This window comes from Myotis davidii, unplaced genomic scaffold (assembly GCF_000327345.1).
Source record: "Myotis davidii unplaced genomic scaffold, ASM32734v1 scaffold415, whole genome shotgun sequence".
In the NCBI taxonomy this organism is placed as follows: Eukaryota; Metazoa; Chordata; class Mammalia; order Chiroptera; family Vespertilionidae; genus Myotis; species Myotis davidii.
The window spans coordinates 5171053-5184014 of record NW_006287951.1 but is presented as its reverse complement, the minus strand read 5'-3'; the positions used below and the strand labels follow the sequence as shown (position 1 = coordinate 5184014).

The following is a 12962-nucleotide window of genomic DNA, read 5'->3' as shown; positions in this document are numbered from 1 at the left end:
AACAATCTTTCAGACTGCAAGCTCAGAGGCCGGCAGCATCAGGCAGGGAACATTGGCTTCCTCCGTCATTGAAGCAAGCAAGCCTCATATTCACTTCAAGCTGCCTGGCTGGCAGTTAATTTGCATATCGCCCTGATTAGCCAGTGGGAAGGGTAGTGGAGGTATGGCTAATTACCGTGTTTCTCTTTTATTAGATAGGATAGTGGACCAGTATTTTCATTGTTCTAATGTTCTATAGCTCCTAAATAGAATAGATTGACAGGAGGTGTCCTTCAGACATGTTATTATCCTCAAGTAACAGAAAATCTGACCACAAAAGTAGGATAAATAGGGCTTTAAAATTATTTTTATAGTTTTACTGTATGTGAGTCTCATCTCACAGGATAGTAAATGGCTGAAGGAAAGGTAAATAGTTCTTGCAGGGATGAAAGGGTAATTTCACATTTGTGATTGGTCAGTCATTAGGCATGGAGGAGAGGCACAGGCAGTTAAGTTTATCCTAGGCATGGGCTTCAGATGAGTGTGACAGGGAAAGACAGGCACTTGCAGAGAGTGGGGAGAGTGAAGTCAACATAGCTGACAGAAAGGCAGGGAGGGGTTGGTCATTGAAATGGAGGCCTAATGAGGGCAGGAGAGCTTCCTGTGATGTATACCTGAGGGGAAGGAGGGGAAATACTGTGGTGCTTTTGAGGCCAAGTAACTCAGAGATTAGATGGATTATTGGCTTCAGGCATGTGGACCCTGCCTCAGCACTCAGTGCTTTCCTCTCACTGGGCATTCTTCAGTTCTTGGAAAACAATTACTGATAACTTCTTTGTAAGAAAATTGAAAAACATACCACCTTTGCTTATAATTCTCAAGCCTTCGCCCAAATATCTCCTCAGTTCCCGACTTCTATCTTCGTACACATTTCTAAAGCCAATTTATATCTAAAGTCCCCAATTCATTCTCTTCCCTCTTTCTTCTGCCTTTCCTATTATGTTTGGTAAACCAGCTAGAGTTGCCCCTCTCTTTCATCTATTATATCTGATCAATTGATCACATACTGTTGATCCTTCCTTAATATCCTTTACCCTCCATTCCTTCCTTCTGACTCTGTCATAGTTCATAGTTCCAGCCTGGACTGTCTCTCCCTGAATTATAGCCTCCCTATAGCTCTTCTTGCCTCTCTTTTCACACCTTACCTTGAACCCCAGCATTTCTCCTCCCTGAAGAAAAAGTGTTGTGTTTTGTTGTTTTTTATTTGTTTTGACATAATAGCTTTTTTTTTTAGTATTTTCAAGTGGTCTTTTAACTGTTAAACTTATATTTGCGCTTAATAGTTTTAAACGGCACTGACTTTGCTGTTAGCCTCTCCAACCCAAACACTTTGAGACTCGAGCTGTACTGGGCTGTTCTGGGTTCCTAGGCATGCCAGGGGAGCTGGTCATTGTGCAGGCATTAGGCACTTCCTTTTCTTTACCCGTTGAATTCTTTTTAAGATAAAGTTTGGTGCAAAAGTGCTGGAACCTTTTCCTAACCTCCTGATGAATTCAAACTTCCATTCATTGTGTGTTCTTTAACTGATGCTCAGTCTTCCTGAGATATGTTAGAAGGAAAAGAAAACTTAGAAATCTAGGTTTTGTGCTTTTTCTTCCTACCTTCCATATAATTTTACTGACACCAAATGCCATTTATTGTGCGTTTCATGATGGGGTCATTTCTTAATTGCTTAGAAAAGAATTGTTAAATGATTCTTATAGGCAATTAAATTTTTCTTTAGAGAATAAAGTAATTATGAAAACGAGAAATTGTGTGTCAGTATGCTTTCTTATTCCTCTTCTGTCTTGGCTGTTAAAAATACTAATATTGTCTGTTTCTCATAGTTTAGATACTTTGAGTATAGCATAGCAGAGATTTTTTTTTAAAGTACTGTTGTATAAAATTTTTTGTAATTTTTCTTACCATATCTTTTATAAATTAAATAAGAAATTCCCCAGACTTTTAATCTAAATTTTGGGGAAATATCATTTACAACAGTTTAGAGACATGGACTTAAACATAGGTTGCTTAAGGCTATGGTTACTCAATCTAGAAACTATTTAAATAAATGGAGTAAAGCATGAATGGTGTTTTTTTAACAGTGATACCAAAAATATCATTTCCATTTTCATCCATACTTTTATTAAATTGAATGAGTTTTAGGTTGATTGTGGATATTTGCTGTTATGTCTGTGTTATAAGATCTTAAATTTAAATCGTCCAGCTTGCTGCTTCTCCCATATATGTTTCTTTATTCTCCGAAGTTAAAGGTGTGGCAGTGGTACAATATTCATGAATCTGTATTTGTTTTTGTCTCCCTCCTTACAGGTTCATGTCAGGGCTGGCCTTTTTCATGGTACTGAACTCCTGTGTAAAACCATCGTAAGCTCAGAGATATCAGGGAAAAATGATCATGTTTGGAATGAGCCACTGGAATTTGATATTAATACTTGTGACCTGCCACGAATGGCTAGATTATGTTTTGCTGTTTATGCAGTTTTGGATAAAGTGAAAACGAAGAAATCAACTAAAACAATTAATGCCTCTAAATATCAGACCATCAGGAAATCTGGGAAAGTGGTAATTATATACTAACTTCTGAAATTTTTAAAAAATGAAGTAACTTAATGGAATAATATTATAATGAAATAAGACCTTTTGACACAATTGAGTAATATAAGTGAAATTAATATAACTTTGGTTCCTAAGAACTGATTTCAAACAGACAACAAATCTTCTTTTTTATGTCCTGCTCATTCATTTCTCTTTTGGCAAATTTATTTTAGTAAATATACTATAAGTGCTCTGTTATAAATGTTATACTTTTTAGGAGATACTGATGAAAAAGAATAAAGACATTTTTAAAAATTACAGATCAATCTCTTAACTGAAATTTCAGGTGCCACATGTTTGAGAATTAAGAATTTTGTGTATTTTAGAAAGATCATAGATCATCATATTTCATTCAATAAATACACCTTGGGGGTCTGGGACTCAAATCTATAATCAAACACATCGGTATCTAGAAGGAAAGTATATGAATAGTCACATTAAATGAGGCAAATATTAATTTCATGTTATTTCTTTTTTTTTAACTATCAAATGAGTTATGAACAAAACTTTAGCTTTCAGTTTCTTCAGTTTTGAAATTTTGAATAAAAGATGGTGCATATTTTCCCATATTCTCTTCCATTTCATATTTTTAGTCAAGATTCCCTCCCTCCCTCGTTCCCTCCCTCCTTTTCTTCCTTCCTTCCTTCCTTCCAGAGAGAGGAAGGCAGAGGTAGAGAGAGATAGCAACATCAATGATGAGAGAGAATCATTGATTGGCGGCCTCCTGCACAACCCCTACTAGGGATCAAGCCCACAACCCGGGCATATGCCCTTGACCAGAATTGAACCTGGGACCCTTCAGTCCACAGGCTGACACTCTATCCACTGAGCCAAACCAGCTAGGGCAATCATTTTTCTTCTTTTTAAAAAGTTGTGGGGGGGTTTTGTGTGTTTTCTTGAGAGAGGGGGACATTGAATTTTATATCTTAAAAAAATCTTGATTATTAACATTTATCTATCTGGATTTATATACCACTAGAGGCCTGGTGCATGAAATTCGTGCACTCTTTGGGGGGCGGGGAGCGCGTCCCATGGACAGCAGGCCTAAGCTGTCAGTTGGACATCCTTAGCGCTGCCACGGAGGCGGAAAAGGCTCCCACCACCGCCACTGCGCTCACCAGCCATGCTCCTGTGGGAGCACACTGACCACCAGGCTGCAGCTCCAGCATTGAGCATCTGCCCCTCTGGTGGTCAGTCCTCATCATAGTGACTGGTTGTTCTGCCATTTGGTCAATTTGCATATTAGACTTTTATTATATAGGCTTCTTAGCATCAGAACGTAAATATTTTCTCTGGTTATAGTAATTTTTAAGAAATATATGTTTTTATTGATTTCAGAGAGGAAAGGAGAGAGAGATAGTTGGAAACATCAATGATGAGAGAGAATCATTGATCGGCAACCTCCTGCACACCCCCTCCTGGGAATGGAGCCTGCAATCTGGGCATATGTGCGAACAGGGAATTGAACCTCCTGGTTAATAGGTCGATGGTCAACAGCTGAGGCACACCGGCTGGACTGGTTATTGTAATTTTTTCAAAATAAATTTTCATGAAAAAGTCACAGAAGAGTTACTTTCTTGGCCTTTTTTCCCTCCATTGATACAGAATATTTTACTCAAAGCCTTTGAGTGTTAATAAGGTTTTTTGATACGCTGACTTAATTAGCCTAAGATTCTACATAAAATCCTATCAACTTAGTGCTTCCTTTTTAGACAATAAATAAATTCTATGATATTTAGAGGCATTGCTCTATTCTAGTTATATATGCTGAAAAGTCTTAAAACATACAACCTGACAATATATTAGATATATTGTCTTGAATCATTAAATCTTTCTCCTCACTTTCAGTGGATGTACAACAACATTTCATTTTTTGGATATACTATTTTATTGTGAAACCTTAATTGGTTTTTAGGGTTTTCTTCAACCATTTTAAAGACATTGAACATTTTGCAATATACATGTTGGGGGATTTTTTTAATTGAGTTTTTACAGAGAGAAAGGGAGAGGGATAGAGAGCTAGAAACATCGATGAGAGAGAAGCATCGATCAGCTGCCTCCTCTACACCCCCTACTGGGGATGTGCCTGAAACCAAGGTACATGCCCTTGACCGGAATCAAACCTGGCACCCATCAGTCCCCAGGCCGACGCTCTATCCAGTGAGCCAAACCGGCTAGGACCATTTTGGGGGATTTTATTTGTTTGTTTTGGTGAGGGATAATCTAGAACTCTAGACATTTCTAGAACTAAGATTATTGGAACAAAGGCATGTACATGTTTACACCTTAAAATTCATTCTTAGCGTATTGATGCAATGGTATCTTTTTCAACAGCATTATCCTGTAGCATGGGTAAATACGATGGTTTTTGACTTTAAAGGACAGTTGAGATCTGGAGACATAATATTGCACAGCTGGTCTTCATTTCCTGGTAAGATTTGCTTTCTAATTCTTGGTGTTAAAGAATAACTTTTGGCATGTGGACTAGTTAATGTTTCTTTATGACTCACTATTCTTTCATTTTACTAAAACGGTCATTTCATATCTTTATTGTTTATTTTAAAACAAATTTCTATAGATTATTTTAATATACTCAAAAAGTGATTTGTGTCTGCATATATTGTGTTCAATGAATGTTTTCACACTGTAAGCATTTTATATTTTTAAGTTTTTGAGAAATTCTCCAAAGGAATAATGTCTTTTTATAACATTGTCTTTTCTTTATTGCTCCTAGTTGTACTAAATTTCTACAGTAGTAGGAGGAACATTCACTAGTATGGGAAGAATAATAAAAACACTTGTTAGTTGGCTGTAGCCTGAAATTTGAGCTAAGAAGAGTACCTTCTACATGCCTATATTTTTCAAATACAGCTCAAAGTACTCCTATCAGGTCGATGGTTTTATCTCCATTTTACAAATGAGGAAAGTGAACCTCTGTCAATCTTACATAATTGGTTCAAACCTAGGATTTGTACAAAAGACTGCTTGGCTCTTCTCATTACTCTAGACTTCCCCAAATGTTGGACATTTTTAGTGTGTAACTTGCATTGTAAGTGGGGTTTTTTCTGTCTTCATAGATATTTAATAAAATTTTGAACTAACTTGCATTGTAATATAATTTTGTGGGTGACAAACATTTGAAAAATGTTCATATATTAGTAGTTGTTAGCATAGAAGTTGTTTTTGGACACACACACATGTAATTGTTTTGTACATAAATTACAATTAGTTATTTATGGCTGTATATACTCATCTCACATTCTAATATTTTATGTGTGTGCATATTCTGTTGTTCCTATCCTTTTCTGCATATACCTCCAATAATTTTAACTAATCACGTTAATCCCCAATTATAGGAAAGTAGTGTGCATGTACACATTTCTTAAAAGGAACTATGGTTTCACAGTTAGGGTAAAAATTATGCATTTCAGCAATATACTTTTTTTGAAAATCTTAATTTAGATTCACACATGTTCTCCAGAATCATCAAGCAACATGACTGGTATTTTTAGAAAATATTTTGGTGGTATGAACTAGGTATACCATGAACTTAACTTTATCATCTAACAAAATGTAAGGTGAAAAACAATAAGTGAACACTTTAGCTCTCTGCATGTATCAGCTCTAGATTGTCACATTTATCCCAGTAGGAGGAGCAAGTTAGAAATGAACTACAAATAATCTATTATCTTGAGTTCCTAGGTCATCATTAAAAGGTATATAATTCCATTTATTGCTTGCTTTTGTGTCTTTCCAGAATTTTTCATGTATACACTAGGCAATATAAAAATAGGTTTTAATTTCCCCCCCATTTTTTCATAAAATAGCATATTCTGTGCAGTGTTCTGCTCTTTGTCCTTTTGACCTTTTCTCTTCACAAAAGCAGAGTTATCTTGTGATAGTTAAACAGTTATAATGAGTAATCTTGCTTATGTGCCGGTATATATCTAAAGTAAATTCTCAGAGGTGGATTTATTGAGTCAAAAAATAAATACATTTGTAATGTTGATAATCTCAAATTGTTCTCTTAGAGACTGTACCAATTTGTACTCTTCATTTGCCTTTTTTTGTGATCACTTTTAAGCAAGGTTGCCTCCATAAGTTTGGGGCTGATAAGAATACTAAAATGCTATATTTGACTTTAGATAGGTTGCATTTGGTAGGACAAATAGGTATAATACCACTAGTTAGCAAATGTAAGATCATAATTAGCGAAGAAAGTAGTTTTAGAGGTGTATAAATTATGAGGTTTGCTTCAGTCCTGTAAAGATGGAATCTGTGAGATGAGAGTATTTAAAAAGATGAGCCAAGAATTAAGTAGCTGAAACTTACTAATTTTAAAAAGATTTTCTAGTTTGGGGAGGTAATTCTGATTGTACATACAATCTGGACATTAGGCCTAGACAGATTTTTCTCAGGAAGTATAAGAGAATAACTTAAAAATCAGTATAAGAAAAGAGAAATTAGTTTAGAGATGGGGAGCTAGCTCTGTTCTCTCGTCTAAAATTTCATGTCTCTTCAACATTTTACTTAGCTAGGAATGAAAAAGTTATATGAACTCCAGGGTTTTATGAAGACACTGAAATTCTAAGATTCCTGTGCACAATTCTGTGCATGGACTGTGTTTAGAGTGGTAGAGAGGAAGAGGGAGTGCCTTGAAGAAAGAAGCAGTTGGTGAGGTTAAAGGAATACCACTTGAATGGAGTGTTACAGAAACTGCCAGAGAAGGTGTTTAACTGTATCAGCAGTTACGGGATAATAAGGAACATTAAGTTTGTCAAAAGAAATGACCTTGATGACTGAAAATACCAGTTTGGGTACTGTGGTGACCATGGAAATCAGATTACATCTGATTAAGAAATCTATCTATACTGACGATCATTAATGCCTACTATGGGCCCTTAATTTTTTTTAATTTTTTTTCTTGATTTTAGAGAGATAAGAAGAGAGAGGGAGAGGGAGAAAGGGAGGGAGAGAGAGAGAGAGAGAGAGAGAGAGAAGAGAGAAGAGAGAGAGACTGAGAGGTTGCCTCCTGTGTGCACCCCTACTGTAACCTGGGCATGTGCCCTGACCGGGAATCGAACTGGCAACCTTTTGGTGCATGGAAAGACACTCAGCCAACTGAGACACACCAGAACCTTTCCGTGCATCGAAAGACACTCAGCCAACTGCGCCATACCAGCCAGGGGGCTGGGCCCTTAATTTTGATGGAGGAAGAACAGTTTCAATTATTTTTTTTCCCCAAAATTGAGACTACTTACCAAATTGAAGAATGAGGTGAGGTAGTTATTAATTTTTGTTAATTTCCTCACTTTAAAAATGTATATAAACTCAGATTCAAATTTTGTGCCAAGCATTAACAGAAAATTAGAGGCTTATTGATAAAATTGTCTGCCGTAGTTCCTTAGGTGACAAACTTTTTAAATCATTTTCATGTTAAAGTTTTATTTCATTTTCAAAAATATATTTTAAGAATCAAAATTATTTGCATGTTTTAGATGAACTTGAAGAAATGTTGAATCCAATGGGAACTGTTCAAACAAATCCATATACTGAGAATGCAACAGCTTTGCATATCAGATTCCCAGAGAATAAAAAACAACCTTATTATTACCCTCCCTTTGATAAGGTAAGATAATTATTTAAAGGGCCACTATGTGTGAAGTAATTGAATTATTAGTTCCTGGTTTATAGTTGAAGCTCTATATGTCTATTTCTATTTCTGTTTCAAAACATCACATAAATTGACAGCTTGGTTCAGTGGAAAGATCACTGAGCAGGGAGTCAACTCTGTTTAGTCCTGGCTTTGTCACTGACCAAGTGAGATATGTTATCTTTAGAGTTCAGTCTCCTCATTTATAAAATGAGGAAATCATAAATGTTCTCAGAGGTTTTTGTTTGTTTGCTTTTCAGTTTACAAGGCTGTAAATGCAGTTAGATGTCATTCTGAACATGTGAAATATGCCAGCATGTTGGTTCAGAGATTAAAGACATACTAACTGCTGTGTTAGAGTTGGTATTCAAGAAAAGATGATTTATGTAGAATATTACTTTTAGTAGGAGTTCCTAAGGTACTATTATTTTTGTAGAATCTATACCAAGGATTTGCATTTCTAAACACATTTTCTTAATGTGAATGGCATGTCTTGAGGATAAGGAGAGTATCATAGTATGTCTAATTTACATGCTAAGAGAGCTAAGTAAGCTGTCATAGGTTTTATCTTCAGGGGTGATATCTTTGTTTCAGGTATGATTGCTGATTTTTACAATGAAATCTTTGAGCACATTCTCAAATAATAATATTTCTTTTATTTCCTTAATCCATTTGTGAACCAGCTACCTTTAAAAGTTGATGTTATACTAAGTAGTATCTAATTATTCCACCTTTAAACTTAATTGTGTTTTAATGTTTAACACTATCAGACCTGTAGAGAGTAGATTTTAAAAGTAGTATGTAAATTAAATATGTAATTTAAAGTTTTTTCCTTGTATTTTAATTGAATTTTATTCATCTAAGAAATAGCTTTTCATTTCAGTTTCTTATAAAATGTTTTTCTGATCAGTAATGCTTTGTGATTCTTACTATAGAAATCCTAAATATGTCAAAAACCCTCTATCTTAGTGTACATTGAATAAAAAAGATACATTTTGACTCATCCGTTACATTTATGCCACGGCTTTATTCCTTAGAATAGAAATAGAATAGTCCTAGCTGTGCCTGTTTTTGTGTGTAATTATGGTATATTTGACAATTGGGTATAATTTTTTTTGGAATCAGATGAGATTGCATTTCGAAGCATTTTTACAAATATAACATCCTGTGCAAATATAAATGTTTTTAATCCAATATTTCAAGAGAAGTCTAGTTTTTAAAAAATGTTTTATGTCAACATTGCATAAGTCCTCTCTAATCGGTCACTAAACTTACCTTTGTCGATGAAGATTTTAGTCTTTAAGTATGTCAAACACATTCATACTTATTGGATTTTAATAGTACAATTTTTATAATAGTACAATTTTTTGGTGTTTTATAAACACCAAATCAAATAATACAGATATAAAAAGTGAAAGTTCCTCATATTCTTTTTCATGTTTTTTTTTGCTGTAATCTCACATGCATTTTGCTTTTCAAATCAACTTTATTTTTATTGTTTAGTTTTGATAAACATAATCTCATTTTACTATTATAACAACCCTATGAAATAGGATGGGAATTATCCTTACATTTTGCACATGAGGATACAGACAAATTATTAGCTTGTTACCTAACTCAGATATAGGTTCTCAGATTCTTTTTTTTTTTTTTCTCAAAAATATATTTTTTTTACTTTTTTCAGAGAGGAAGGGAGAGAAATAGAGTTAGAAACATCGATGTGAGAGAGAAACATCGATTAGCTGCCTCCTGCACCCCCCCTACTGGGGAGGTGCCCGCAACCAAGGTACATGCCCTTGACTGGAATCAAACCCGGGACCCTTCAGTCCACAGGCCGACGCTCTATCCACTGAGCCAACCTGATTAGGGCCTCAGATTCTTTACCACTGATCTTCTTCCTGAATTCATGGGGTCCCATCTTTTTAATAATTAGAGCCCTTTCAAACTTAATGATTTAAAAGGTATTTTCAGGTTGTCATTACGTTACACTTTTGATATCTGTTAATTCAGAAAAAAAGTGATGACAAATGACAAAACTTACTCTATCTTTAGTAACTCTCACATACCTTTTTATTTTCTTAATCAGAAGACATTTACCTATATTAAAAATTTTTCCCACCTCCATATGCAAGCCACTGCTCACTTTATCTCCAGACAATCCTAGTGTATCCTAGGAGTCACAGTCCCTTATAGTAATGCCATTGGTTCCTAGTTATCCAGAGTTTAAAGATTGTGAGTCACTGCACAATACCATTTTGCATTTCAAATTCATGTTTACATTATAAAGCATAGAAATGCCAGACTATATGTACAAGAAGTAAAGTCATTTATATTTAAAATTCACAAATACAAGAGCCAAAATTGATTTTTTCAAATCTTTTTAAACAGATTATTGAAAAGGCAGCTGAGATTGCAAGCAGTGATAGTGCTAATGTATCAGTAAGTATCAAAGTTTTTAAATGACTCTTATTATAAAGTTGTGCTTATTGTTAGCTACATCTCATTTATGGCAATGAATTACAGAAGACTGTACTCATGCATATGTACATACTAATGTTTTGTTAAATGGCAGCTGTCTGTAGGTGTCTGTGTTCCATGGTAAGCCCTTTTCTGAGATAAACACAAGTTCAGCTAGTTTGTAAAGAATGCTGTGACATCTCATAGATTAACTAGAGGCCCGGTGCACAAAATTTGTGGCCGGGGGGGTGGTGTCCCTTAGCCTGGCCTGCCCCCTCTCACAGTCCGGGAGCCCTCAGGGGCGGGAGGCGACCCAGTGGTCAGCAAAAGGTGATGCTCCCATCACACCTCTGTTGCTGCCATTGCCAGCAGCGCAAGCCTCAGCTGGCCCTGGTTACCTGAGCCTCAGGTGGCCCTTGGTGGTTGGGCAGCCACCATCTGAGGTTTGCCTGTGCCTCGGGCTGGCCCTGAGTGGCTGGGGGACTGAGGGGACTGGGGGACTCTGGGGGCAGGTGTGCGGAATGGCTGGACCCACCTTGGGGTGGGCCTGGCCTTGCCCCATGCCTGCCGCCCCAGTGGGGCTGAGGGAACTGGGCTCCACCATCTTTGAGGGCATGGCAGTCAATTAGCATATTCCCTCATTGGCTGTGGGTGTCACCATATTTGAGGGTGTGACAGTCAATTAGCATTTTCCTGCCTTATTGGCTGTGGGTGCCACCATCTTTGCGATGTTGTGAGGGTCAATTAGCATATTCCCTCTTTATTAGATAGGATAATACTCTGAATATTATTCAGTTGAATGAGGAGGCTGTAATTTTCTTTTCCTTTTTAAATGTTTTTATTGATTTTAGAGAAAGGGGAAAGGAGAGGGGAAGAGAGCAAAACATTAGTGTGAGAGATAAACATTAATTGGCTGCCTTACATATGCACCCTAACCCAGGCCAAACCCCAAACCTGGGCACGTGCCCTGACCGGGCTGATCAGGGGAAGGCACCAGCCCCATCACCCTGCTGCTGCTGCCACTGCCGGCCACCACAGCCACCAAGGCATTTTCATCAACACAGACTGCAGTCCCTTCACCACGAAAAAATGACAGCTTTCTTTAGGCATTTTTGAAATGTGTCTTTCATAGGATAAGACATTTCTTTCTTTCTTTCTTTCTTTTTTATCCTCACCTGAGGATATGTTTCCATTGATTTTTAGAGAGTTTGGAAGAGAGAGGGAAAGACAGAGAAACATCAATGTGAGAGGGACACTTCGATTGGTTGCCTCCTGCATGAGCCCTGACCTGAGCCCCAGCCAGGGAAAAGCCTGCAACCTAGGTACATGCCCTTGATCAGAATAAAACCCAGACCCTGCAGTCGGCAGGCCTAGGCTCTATCCCCTGAGCCAAACCGGCTAGAGCAGGATATGACATTTCTTAGCCCCTCCAGCAGCGGACCTTAGTTTTTTCCTCCAGGAGTGTGGTAGAAAAACCCTCAATCACCTTCTTGGATTGTTATTACCCAAGTTACCAAGAACACTGCAAGTGGCGGCATACAGGGACCTTAGACAATGAGCAGTCAGAAAAGCTGTTTCCTCTGCAGCTCACGCTCAGAGCCCCCCCTGCGTTGTGTCCGCTAGGCTGGGTGCGTGCTGCCTGCCCAGATGCTTTCCCTCCCTCCACGGCCAGGGCATGGGATGCTGGCCTCGTAGCTGGGGTGACGACACCAGCATTCTGCCCTGGGTGCTATGGGTGCCTCCATCTTTTGTGTCGGAGTGATGGTTAACTTGCATATTACCCCTTTATTAGATATCTTTATTCTAATGGCTGTTTTTAGTTATCTTTTATTACCGTATTTGCCGGCGTATAAGACGACTGGGCGTATAAGACGACCCCCTAACATTTCCACTCAAAATACAGAGTTTGTTATATACTCGCCGTATAAGACTACCCCCTCTTCCGCACACCTTCCACACACCAAATAAAAGGTAAAACAATATCAGATTTGATTTTTACATTTTAATTTATATTCAAATGCTTATGACATGCAGGAAAACTGTCACAAGGCTGTATGTAATCAAACATATACATAAAACAGTGCAAGTTTATTACCGGTAAACATACCGGTAATTCACTAAAGAAAACACACTCTATAGACTGGTACCGTAGATGCTTCTCAGGAACACAGGCAAGCAGCCCACAACCTAGAGGGACTGTCAATGATAGAAGAAAGAT

General features: G+C 37.2%; 1 protein-coding gene across 1 annotated transcript in view; it reads left to right on the top strand.

The window, feature by feature from the left end:
• PIK3CB (phosphatidylinositol-4,5-bisphosphate 3-kinase catalytic subunit beta) overlaps window positions 1-12962 on the top strand; it is a 107680-nt gene that overhangs the window by 53145 nt on the left and 41573 nt on the right. The window contains 4 exon segments of the mRNA XM_015561362.1: window positions 2350-2601; window positions 4969-5065; window positions 8133-8263; window positions 10676-10726. Coding sequence (XP_015416848.1) covers window positions 2350-2601; window positions 4969-5065; window positions 8133-8263; window positions 10676-10726 — 531 coding nt within the window.